This window comes from Theropithecus gelada, chromosome 1 (genome assembly GCF_003255815.1).
Source record: "Theropithecus gelada isolate Dixy chromosome 1, Tgel_1.0, whole genome shotgun sequence".
NCBI lineage: Eukaryota > Metazoa > Chordata > Mammalia > Primates > Cercopithecidae > Theropithecus > Theropithecus gelada.
The window spans coordinates 163,239,736-163,252,170 of NC_037668.1; the positions used below are offsets into that span (position 1 = coordinate 163,239,736).

Here is a 12,435-nt window from a genome sequence, read left to right on the forward strand (position 1 = left end):
AAAATTTGGCAAAGGAGACCAAGAGGTAAGTTAACAGATCATTTGGAGACATGGTAATCAATAGAATCCCTCTGATGTAGTAAGAAGAGTAAGAAGAGTCTTATGACATCCCTGGACTTCAAAGGCCTCTAGACAACGTTGCAGAAAGGAAGCAATTTCCAGTTCAAAAGACGCCAGAAGATGCTCTGGAATGTCCAGCTCTCCTATACCACTGCATAGCCCATTTAGAAATAGACTGAGCAGATTTCATGGGAAATAGCCCTTGAAAAAAGAAGTAAAATAAGAACAATGATAAAACTGCCTATTGTTCCATGTGTTTTGTTTGATTTTGTTTTGGGAAAAGGTGGAAACTACATCCATATTCACAGGGTCAGGTACCAGGATTGCTCAGTTTCCTTTGCTGATTCTTCCACTTCTCCTCACTTTGAATTTCGGAGTGCACCAGGGCTCTTTCAGCCTCTTCTCTGTCTACGTTCATTCTCTTGGTGGTCACATTCAATCTCATGGTTTTAAAATGCAATCTTTAGGTTTACTGATATCCAAGACATAGTTCCAGCCTGGTCCTTAATCCTGAATTCCAGATTCCTACATCTAACTGTTCTCTTGACATTTCCATGTGGAAACATGTCAATCAGATTTATTAGATTTAACAATTCTAAAACCAAAACCAAATGCCTACTGTCCCCCCACCAAATGTATTCTTCCTGTAGTATTCTCCATTTCAGTTAATAAAATTTCATGCTTTTAGTTGCCTTAGCTAAAAAGTCTTAGTGTCAACCTTGACAACCTTCTGTTTTCTCACCTGATATCCAAGAAAATAGCAAATCTCATTGGTTCTAACTTCAAAATACATTCTGAATATGACAACTTCTCAGCATCTTTACTGCCAGCTATTCTCCTGGTATAAACCACCATCTGTTTTCCCCTGGATTGTTGCATTATAATGGCCTCCTAACTGATGTCCCTGCTTCCGCTAATGTCTTCTCAGAGTACATTCTCCAAAATAGCAGGCAGTGATCCTTTAAAATATAAGTATAATCATGTCACTCTTCTGCTCAAAACTACAAAAGCCAAAGTTCTTATAATAACTTATCAGTCTATGCCATTTGGCCTTCTTGCACATTCCACTTTAGCCACACTGATTTTTTTTCTTTTTTTTAACCTGTCTTCAGGCATGCCAGACACCTGTCTTAGGGTCTTTGCAGTTGTTGTTCCCTCTGTCCATAACACTGTACCCCCACATGTCTACATAGTTTCCCACCTTGCTTCCTTGAAGTCTAGGCTTAAATCATATTTTCTTGGTTAGGCCTATCCTGACCACCCTACTTATAATGTCATCCTCCTTTCATGTTGGCACTTCTGATTCCTCCTTAGTCTACTCTATATGGTTTTTCCATAGTACATATCACCTTTTAACATAATATTTAATTTACATATTTATTTTATAGTCTGTCTCCCCCACTAGAATGTAAATTCCATAAAAGCAGGGCTGTTTGCTCATTGTTGCATCCCCAAATCTAGAAAAGTGCTTGATCATAATAGGCAGTTAAAAGCACTTGTTGAATTAAGATGCTTATGAAAGTAAAGGCAGGACAATATGGAAAATGCATTTAGTGGCTTTTGGTATATTTCTAGGGCATCTGTTTTCTGTTAAAGTTCAAAACTCAGCTCTCCTAGCAAATTCCAATTGTGTTCTTTTATTTAGTTTGAAAACCTTGTATTTGATTGCTTACCTCTTTTAGAAGACTTTTACCAAGAGATCTCTCCACTAGCATACCCCCAGTTATCTGAGGCAGGTATCTTGATATCTATGATTTAGTAACTCTTTAGTACTATCTCCTTTACCAATGAGTTTTGAGGGATGATTAGTAATCCAGACCTACTGGTTGCATTCTGGATGGGGACAGCTACATTGCTAACTTTTAGGGTAAGGTTTCAGTGATTTTGTTCAGATTGAGTGCCACCTGTTTCATCTAAAAGCAACAGAGATTCTAGGGGAAAAGAAAAGTATGAAAAGTCTTACTTCCTGACATACATAACTACCCACCTATGTCAAGGACAGCAGAAGAATGCTGATGCTCTACCCACTGAATCTTGATACTCTGAGTAGGCTTTTAAGTTGTCCTTCAAGAAGACGTTCCTTCACTCAAGGAGGTGAGATGCTACTAGCAAGTCAATTCGAACATGTAACCTGCTGAGTAAAAAAACCAAATGGATGAATAGGGAATAAAAAAGGATACAAGTCCTAATTTCAGGTTTGCCTCACTATAGTAAAACAAAGAGGTTCCCTGAAAAAAGGTATAGGTTGCTCACCTAGCAGAGATATCATGCCCAAATAATTCTTAATTTCTCTGGGCCTCAGTTTTCTTAACTGTAAAATGAGGTTCCTAACCCAAGATATCTCTAGATTCTCTTCCAATCCTATGATACCAAAAGCTGGGAGGCAAGTACCTTTACTACATTGAACTGGGTCTTTCAACAATTCCTTTAAAAGAAAAGCAATTTGTCTTTTGCTCAGCTTCTTTAGGGCACCATTCTGCCTGTGCACCAACATCTTTTCTGTTGACCACTTGTGCCCTCTAGTGATAAATTCAATTATACAACAGGATTGGCTTGGAAAACAGCTCCAGAGTAAACAGGGAAAACAGTAAGAAAGCAATAGATAAAATTCAATGTAAAGAAAATGGAATCCAGGCCAAAGATGCAAGTTAAAAAAGATGGAAATAATCCAATGGTCATTACCTTCTGTGGTGTACCTATGCTTGTTCCCTCCAGGGCAAACATTCTATGTGATTACTACTATAGTAAAAAAAACAGCAAACACACTGCTGAATATAAAAGCATTTTCAGATGTAATTAGAATAACCCTATTCCTCAAATTAAGATGCAGATTATTTTTTATTTAGAAAGACAAAGGATCTATTAAGATTCTCAGAGACTGTCATATACCTAATGTGGATAAACAAAACAGAATTGTTTTTAAACACATCTGTCAAGCAGGTGCTAAGATGCCAATTTTAAATATTCATGTTAGTTTCACTGGTGCATGGATTTACCAATGGGGATGGGTTCGGACTAAAATTATGTACTATGTTGGGCTTAAGTAGGGTCCCCAGCCTTCTAAGCATGTTCCTTGCTGTCCCCAGCATAGCAATGCATGACTAGTCTATCACATACTCTCTTCTGAAAAATTTTAAATTGATGCATTATAATAGTACGTATTTATGTGGTACAAAGTGATATCTCAATACATATATGCAATATGTAATGATCAAATCAAGGTAATCAGCATATCTATCACCAAAAATAATTTCTTTGTGTTGGAAACATTCAAAATCCTCTCTTCTAAATATTTGAAAATATACAATAAATTATCATTAAGTATATTCACCCTTTAGTGCTACAGAACACTAGAACTTATTCCCCTACCTGTAATTTTATATCTGTTAACCAACCTCTGACTGTCCCCCTTTTCCAGACTCCAGTAACCATAATCCTACTCTCTACTTCCATGAGCTCAACTTTTTTTTTTTTTTTTTTTTGAGACGGAGTCTCGCGCCGTGTCACCCAGGCTGGAGTGCAGTGGCGCGATCTCCGCTCACTGCAAGCTCCGCCTCCCAGGTTCAGGCCATTCTCCTGCCTCAGCCTCCGAGTAGCTGGGACTACAGGCGCCCGCCACCACGCCCGGCTAGTTTTTTGTATTTTTAGTAGAGACGGGGTTTCACCATGTTAGCCAGGATGGTCTCAATCTCCTGACCTCGTGATCTGCCCGCCTCGGCCTCCCAAGAGCTCAACTTTTTAAGATCCTACATATGAGTGAGAACATGAGGTATTTATTTCTCTGTGACTGACTTATTTCACCTAACACAGTGGCTTCCAGGATCATTCATGTTGCTGTGAATGACATAATTTCAGTTTTCTTTATGGCTAAATAGTATTCCACTATGTACATATACCACATTTAATTTATCTATTCATTTATTAATGGACATTTAGGTTGATTCCATGTCCTGGCTATTGTGAATAGTGCTGCAATAAACATAGGGGTGCAGATATCTCTTTGAAAGACACAGAGAGAGTGAGACTGAGAGAGAGAAAGAGCGGGAGAGAGACAGAGCATGAGAGAGAGCAAGAGCACCAAATCCTAACCACTAGACCACCAAGGAGCATCATCTCTTTGATACACTGTTTTTCTTTCCTCTGGATAAATACCCAGTAGTGGGACTGCTGAATCATATGGTAGTTCAATTTTTAGTTTTTGAGGAACCTCCATACTGTTTTCCATAATGGCTACAATAATTTATATTCCCACCAATAGTGTATTAAGAGTTTCTTTTTCTCTACATCCTCACTAGGTTTTGTTATTTTTTGTCTTTTTGATAACAGCCATTCTAAGAGATCAGATGATCTATTTCATTGTGGTTTTGATTTGCATTTCCCTCACCAAATATTCTTTTTTTTTTTTTTTTTTTTTTTTTTTTTTGAGACGGAGTCTCGCTCCCAGGCTGGAGTGCAGTGGCGTGATCTCGGCTCACTGCAAGCTCCGCCTCCCGGGTTCACGCCATTCTCCTGCCTCAGCCTCCCAAGTAGCTAAGACTACAGGCGCCCGCCACCACGCCCGGCTAGTTTTTTGTATTTTTAGTAGAGACGGGGTTTCACCATGTTAGCCAGGATAGTCTCGATCTCCTGACCTCGTGATCCACCCGCCTCGGCCTCCCAAAGTGCTGGGATTACAGGCTTGAGCCACCGCGCCCGGCCTCCCTCACCAAATATTCTATTGACAGCAAACATTATGGCCATTCCTGACCATATATCTTACCTGTACATAAATGTTGGTTACATTTTTCTTGTTATATAAAAAAGGAAACGAACTTCAATGACCTCAATAGAGATTCAGTTTAAACAACAGAAAGGTCTCCTAAACCATGCTGTTGTCACTGCTATATAAGTGAAGTATTAAACAATCTTCTTTTGAAATCTTTAAGAAGAGGGGGAAAAAACCATAGGTATTTTGAATCATTTAGGTCTAACTCTGACTGGAGGCATAAGATAAAGATAATAACCATTAAGGCTTCCTTTCTAGCATTAAAATTAAATATTATTGGCTGGGCATTGTGGCTCATGCCTATAATCCCAACATTTTGGGAGGCCAAGGCAGGAGGATTGTTTGAGCCCAGGAATTCGAGACCAGCCTGGGCAACATGGTGAAACCCCGTCTCTAGAAAAACTCCAAAAATTAGCTGGGCGTGGTGGCTTGCACCTGTAGTCCCAGCTACTTGGGACGCTGAGGTAGTAGGATCACTTGAGCCTGGGAGGTTGAGGCCACAGTGAGCCATGACTGCACCACTGCATTCCAGCCTGGGTGAAAGAGCAAGACCCTGTCTCAAAAAAAAAATTAAACATTATTGCTGGTTGATTTCTATCTTTTCCATTCAATTCTCTGTCCCGAGAGGCAACCACTCTTCTGATTTCTATCACCATAAATTAGTATTGCTTATTCTTGAGCATTAATGATGAAATGTTTTAAGGTGATGGAAAAGTTCTGTATCTTGATTTGGGTAGTGGTTATGCTGGTACATAGAAGTGTCAAAACCCAGGAAACACTATATTTAAAATCTGTGCATTAATTGTAAATTATATTTCAGTTAAAAAAAAAGATATTAGAGTCTTGGGAAGAGATAACTTTAAAAATAATAGATACTATCACTCTTAAGGAGTGGGCTAGGGAAGAGAAGGAAGTCGGCATGACCTCAATAGCAGATATAGTTTTATTGAACCAAAAACCAAAAAAGGAAAGAGCTGCCCTGGCTTCTCAACTGTATCCATGCTGATTAGTTAACAGCACCATTTCAATAGAATGCCCCCCACTCTGACTGGCTCATTTGTTGTTGCAGAGCTGAGTAAACTGTACTGCCTGATGGATGAAAATGGATTTAGGGTAGAGAGGTGGTCATAAGATACTACTGATTGTCTTGAGGTGGAAATGTAGGAATTTACACTGGGTCATGATGAGGCATGTGGCTCTGTAGGCCCATATAGATAACGGCATCATGCCTGCTAGCATTAGGAGAGAGTGCTCAAGGGAGAAAAACAGTTAAGAATTTAACTGAAATAAATGAAACAAGCAAATATAAGACTTTGACAAAAAGGATGCCTCACTCTATGCTGATTCATTATCAGCCTTTCTTTCTGCACTATTGGTGAGGCTGGAGATTGGAACTTGGAATATATTTCTTATAGCAATCCCTAGCTTACCTGCATAAATTCAAATGTACCAGTCCAGAGATACTGGGCTGTTTATTCTTTTTGATTCACATTGTTGTTTTCTTGACACATGGTAAACACTAGTAAATGCCTTATGCAATTGGATGTGTGGAGTATTTTTAGTCTGACAAATGCCTTTCACATCAAACTGCAACAGTCTCTGCTTTTCTTCATACTTTCAAGTCAACAGTCCTAAAGTAAAATTCTCTAGGAAGTACTGCTTCCTAGAGATCAAGATTAAGATCAAGATCATCTTAATTTTCCTTACTTGGTACCCTGTAGGCTAGGATTTTCCACTGCCAAGAAGATTAGAAAAGTAGAGAAAAGAATTTTCACTGGCAAAAGACATTCTTAGACAACAAAAACTTCCCTTTTGCAATTCCCTGGATTTAAATGGCCTATGTAATTCTGTATGGATAATGTTCCATTTCAGTACTCTATAATCTATAACTCAGATCTTCTGAGTTATATTTCCTGAGTTACATATTCTTTAGAGTTATAATTCCCCAAAGGAACTTTCCTGTATTCACTCTTCCTACCTCCAAAAGCCTTTCTAAGCCCTTTGAAGAAACTAAGAATTGCTGTAATTTATACACATACACACATGCACACACTCTTGCTCCAAGGAACCTCTATATACTATTTCCACACCACACAGCTTGCCTTTATGAAGTAGCCCCAGCTTCAACCAAGGACAGGCAATTCTCACCTATGTCACCATTAGTCATTAAAGACACTACTTTCTGGAAGGCTACTATTGTCTGTTTTGGATCTAGACAAAAATATAGGCAGTTAAATGACAGTATATTATTTATATCTTCTCTGCTAATGATGAGTTAGATGTTAATTTTCAGTATAGGTTATTAAATATACTCTGAGAACATACTTCCCATAAGTTGCAGGATACAAAAAGGCCATCTTTTTACTTAATTTCAATAGAAAAGCATGTGTATTTCAAATAATTTAGTCAAAACCAATTTCCTTCCTTCTTGGAAAACAGTACTGAAAAGAAAACCACCACCAATCATGTCTGAGTGGCTTACAGGAGCCTGGAGTATCTTCGGAAAAGCTGAACTTAGGCCTTTCACTGCAGGGAAGAGTTGGATGTCAGGCCTTAAAAGGTCAGAGTTATATAAGATGCCAGATGTTTAATCTTATCTCAAAGTCAAATATAAATGACTTGGGGACTGTCTGATGTTTTACATTCTCCACATTTATGTCCCTCTCTATTAGTGTGGATCCAAAAAGGAACTGGTATCACTTTTCATTCAAAGATTTCAAAGTATTTCATATAACCCAATAACATACTCAGAAGAGAGAAAATGATGGATCCTATAACAGGGTGAAAGATTGGCAGCAGGCAAAGAAAAATGTAGGAAACTGGTTCAAGAGCACAGGCGTTGTTATACCACATGAGAAAACAGTACCACAAACTAACACCTGCCCCATCTCTTAGAGGAATGTCTATCTCCAAACTCCCTCTCAACTAAAATCTGCATAAGTCTTGCCCTTTCTTCTACTAAAATTATATACAAGAGCAAGACTGTGCTCTCAAGAGACATGTCTCACTGGTTTGTCACTTACCCATGTTTCTTTGACCTCTTCAGAGCCATCAGTTTCATCCTCCTAAAAAAGAAAAAGGAAGAAAATCAAGAGGCTCATCGTCAGAGACATCCTTGAAAGCAACAAGGTCAGATCCCATCAATTATGCATCTTGGCATTTCAAACATGGGCAATGAGAATTGACTTCCAAGTGATGCTCTGTTACTGCTACTTTTCACAGCCATCACAGGCAGGCAATTTAGAAATGTCACCTGTAGTCTAAAAAGTCAAATAGACCACAATTGGAAAAGGGATTTTTTTTTTTTTTTTGAGACGGAGTCTCACTCTATAGCCCAGGCTGGAGTGCAGTGGCCCGATCTTGGCTCACTGCAAGCTCTGCCTCCCGGGTTCACGCCATTCTCCTGCCTCAGCCTCCTAAGTAGCTGGGACTACAGGCACCTGCCACCACACCCGGCTAATTTTTTGTATTTTTAGTAGAGACAGGGTTTCACCGTATTAGCCAGGATAGTCTCAATCTCCTGACCTGGTGATCCGCCCGCCTCAGCCTCCCAAAGTGCTGGGATTACAGGCGTGAGCCACCGTGCCCAACCGGAAAAGGGATATCTTTAAGACAGACGGCAGACAGACAGACTTAATTTCATCTTTGTCAATACTTATCAATTTGGCCCTATAACAATAAAATACTTTTATCTAAAAATAATTTATAATAGATGACTATTACTGTCTCATTTCTTGTCTCACTGAATAAAGTCTGTCCAATTTTCAAATGAGTCATTGGTAGGCAGGGTCCTCTTGTCCAAGTTACTGGCCACTTGTTCTTTAAAATGCCAATAACAAGGTTGAATGAGAAGGGTACCAAACAAGATATGGAAGAGGATGAATGGAACTACTGAATGTGTGTTTGTAGTTAGTAAACATTGGTATATCTGTCTTTATTTGAAAGCCAAAGTTCATCTATTTTATGTTATTTGTTCTGTTTTTTCTCCAAAAGAGTAAAACTAAGTGACCTTGTATTACTTAGAGGTTTTAAGTTCCTTGAACTTCTTTCAGTACTCCTACAATATTTAGTTAGAATCTCTGCTCATATGTGGCATTAAGATATTGTTGACTCACTACATGACATTCAGGGAATATTAGGAAGGACTACTAAAACTTGACAAGCTTATTCACTTGTTATACTTGTTTATATGGCTGTTGTATATTTCCAGTTTTTTAATTCTTTGCCAATTATTTACTGAGTGCCTGCCATGTGCTTAGCACTGTACTAGATACTGGCAATCTAGCAGGAACATACCAAATGAGTCCCACACTAGTTAGGTCTTTCTTCTCTTTTCCTCAGTAATACTTCCTGAGAATCTGCAAGATTCACGGCACCATGTAGGACTCTTTCTTTTAAACTCAACTGAAAGGATGGTGGCCAAGAGTAATACGATATGCCTCAGCACACACCAATCCACTTACATCCTTTGTCCAGAAATTGATGCCTGTACCTCTTCGTCGTTCCTTGGGCCGCCTCCTCTCTCGGACGGACAGCCTCCTAGAATACTGCTCATCCAAATCTGCTTCTTGATTCTCTGGCCAGAGATAAAATAAAGTATGAACTTTAAGAATCTGGGGGATGTGCACTGTGGAGAGGCCTGTGTCTTTTGAAGCTCTACATACCATTTTTGTCCATTTCCTTTGCAGTTGTAGTATTTGTGGTAGTCGTTGAACTCTCAGAATCAGGGACTGAAAATCTATTTGTCCGTGGCAGGTGGGAACTGGTGTAGAGTGAGGGTCTTGATGTAGAAGGAGATGCTGGCGTGGTGGGTTTGTCTGGCTGAGTTGGGCACCTCAGGCGATGACAGATAGGCTGGAAATAATCCACAACATGAGATACTAGAAGTCAAGTCCATCTAAAGGATAAGGACAGCAGGATTATACAAAATGCTTTTTTTTCTATATTAAGAGGCTTATGAGTAGATGACGATCAATATTGAGTACCTGGGAATAGGTCCTCAATAAGTGAACTAAGCTAAAGTCAGTTAATTAGACAGAAAAAAAAACAGCTGCTAGACTCCTACTCTGAGAATCCCATCATGTTGAGAGCAGTTCAAGCGAATTACTCATCAATTGACCAAAGGGTACTACACAGCATTAACTGTGTAAAAAAAATTCCTTTGATCTTGGAATGAAAACAAGAATGATGGCCTTTTTAAGATGGAGTGCTGAAAGGCAAGGTTTATGTAGGGAAACAAAAAGATCAGGAGCATTAAGCAGCAGAATGTAGGGATTATCTGAGAACAGAGAACAAATGTATCCTACTGAGTTCTGAATACTCTACCAGCTTGCCATAACCAGGCTTATTGAAACTTTCTAAAGTTCCCATTTTCCTTTTTGTAGTTTTGTTTTGTTGTTTTCTTTTTCTTTTCTTTTTTTTTTTTTTGAGACGGAATGTTGCTCTGTTGCCCAGGCTGGAGTGCAGTGGTGCGATCTTGGTTCATTGCAACCTCCACCTCCCGGGTTCAAGCAATTCTGTTTTGTTGTTGTCTTTTTTTTTTTTTTTTTTTTTTTTTCAACCTGAGAGTTAGGACAGATAGAGCCTAACAATAAGCCTTAACGTGGTTTATGGAAGACTCAGAGATAGATAAATCCTTACTACACATTAAATTTATGACATAGAGATTGTATACATTTTTGTGATTTATAAAGACACATACAATAAAATGTAGTACATTTGGAGTCAGACAGATCTTTGTTCAAATTCTAGCTTCAGCACTTACTAGCTGTGTGACCTTGAATAAGTTACTTAGCTTCTCTGAGCCATAACATCCTCATCTATAAAACAGAGATAACACCTTCTTCAGAGAGGATTATGAGGATTAAATAAGAAAATGTGCATTACAAAATTGACAAATGGGATCTCATTAAACTAAAGAGCTTCTGCACAGCAAAAGAAACTACCATCAGAGTGAACAGGCAACCTACAGAATGGGAGAAAATTTTTGCAATCTACTCATCTGACAAAGGGCTAATATCCAGAACCTACAAAGAACTCCAACAAATTTACAAGAAAAAAACAAACAACCCCATCAAAAAGTGGGCAAAGGTTATGAATAGACATTTCTCAAAAGAAGACATTCATACAGCCAACAAACACATGAAAAAATGCTCATCATCACTGGCCATCAGAGAAATGCAAATCAAAACCACAATGAGATACCATCTCACACCAGTTAGAATGGCGATCATTCAAAAGTCAGGAAACAACAGGTGCTGGAGAGGATGTGGAGAAATAGGAACACTTTTACACTGTTGGTGGGATTGTAAACTAGTTCAACCATTATGGAAAACAGTATGGCGATTCCTCAAGGATCTAGAACTAGATGTACCATATGACCCAGCCATCCCATTACTGGGTATATACCCAAAGGATTATAAATTATGCTGCTATAAAGACACATGCACACGTATGTTTATTGCAGCACTATTCACAATAGCAAAGACTTGGAATCAACCCAAATGTCCATCAGTGACAGATTGGATTAAGAAAATGTGGCATATATACACCATGGAATACTATGCAGCCATAAAAAAGGATGAGTTTGTGTCCTTTGTAGGGACATGGATGCAGCTGGAATCCATCATTCTTAGCAAACTATCACAAGAACAGAAAACCAAACACCGCATGTTCTCACTCATAGGTGGGAACTGAACAATGAGATCACTTGGACTCGGGAAGGGGAACATCACACACCGGGGCCTATCATGGGGAGGGGGGCGGGGGGAGGGATTGCATTGGGAGTTATACCTGATGTAAATGACGAGTTGATGGGTGCAGCACACCAACAAGGCACAAGTATACATATGTAACAAACCTGCACGTTATGCACATGTACCCTACAACTTACAGTATAATAATAATAAATAAATTTTTAAAAAAAAAAATAAATAAATAAATAAATAAATAAATAAATAAAATGTGCATTAGGTGCTTAGAAGAATAGCTGGTAATAGGTACTCAATAAATAGTAGCTTATAAAACAAACAAAATACAAAATAGAACTTCAGTTTATGGAATCTAGCCATTCAGAGTCAAAGCAAGAAGGAGATTACTTTCCTCTATAACCTCAGTGACCATAATATTTATCTGTCCAAACTGGGACACTTTTGAGAGTGCAAAGGAGTGGTAATGATAATTACACAAAGACAACAGTTGTATAATTGGAACCATCTTAGATAAACCACGAGTTATGTTCACCCTAAATATAAACTTATACCTTTGACTACCAACTCCACTAGAGAAATGAAACATAAATCAAAATGTCCTTCCCAACGGTGACACTCATGAGTGCTCTGTAAGCCCTTAGGTTATAAGAGTTTGAAAAACAATACACTAGCAGTTAAGAGAGCAAGCTGTGGAGTCAGGCTGCCTATGTTCAAACTCTGGCTTAACCACTTCTTGGCTATGTGAAATGTTGGGCAAATTCCTCAACCTCTGTGATTCAATTTCCTCATATATAAAATAGAAATAGTAATATTTACCTCAGAGGGTTGTTATGAGGATTAAATGCATTAATACATAAGAAGTATACTTAAAATAGTGCCTGGCATAAAGTAAGCATGTAT

At 38.6% G+C, this 12,435-nt stretch overlaps 1 protein-coding gene across 4 annotated transcripts in view; it reads right to left on the bottom strand.

The window, feature by feature from the left end:
* PPP1R12B (protein phosphatase 1 regulatory subunit 12B) overlaps positions 1–12,435 on the bottom strand; it is a 242,776-nt gene that overhangs the window by 84,812 nt on the left and 145,529 nt on the right. For all 4 annotated transcript variants that reach the window (XM_025384571.1, XM_025384570.1, XM_025384574.1 and 1 more), the window contains 3 exons: positions 9,490–9,679; positions 9,289–9,401; positions 7,849–7,890 (listed from right to left, as the gene is read on the bottom strand). In XM_025384571.1, the coding sequence (XP_025240356.1) occupies positions 7,849–7,890; positions 9,289–9,401; positions 9,490–9,679 (345 nt within the window). The remainder of the gene's footprint in view (positions 1–7,848; positions 7,891–9,288; positions 9,402–9,489; positions 9,680–12,435) is intronic.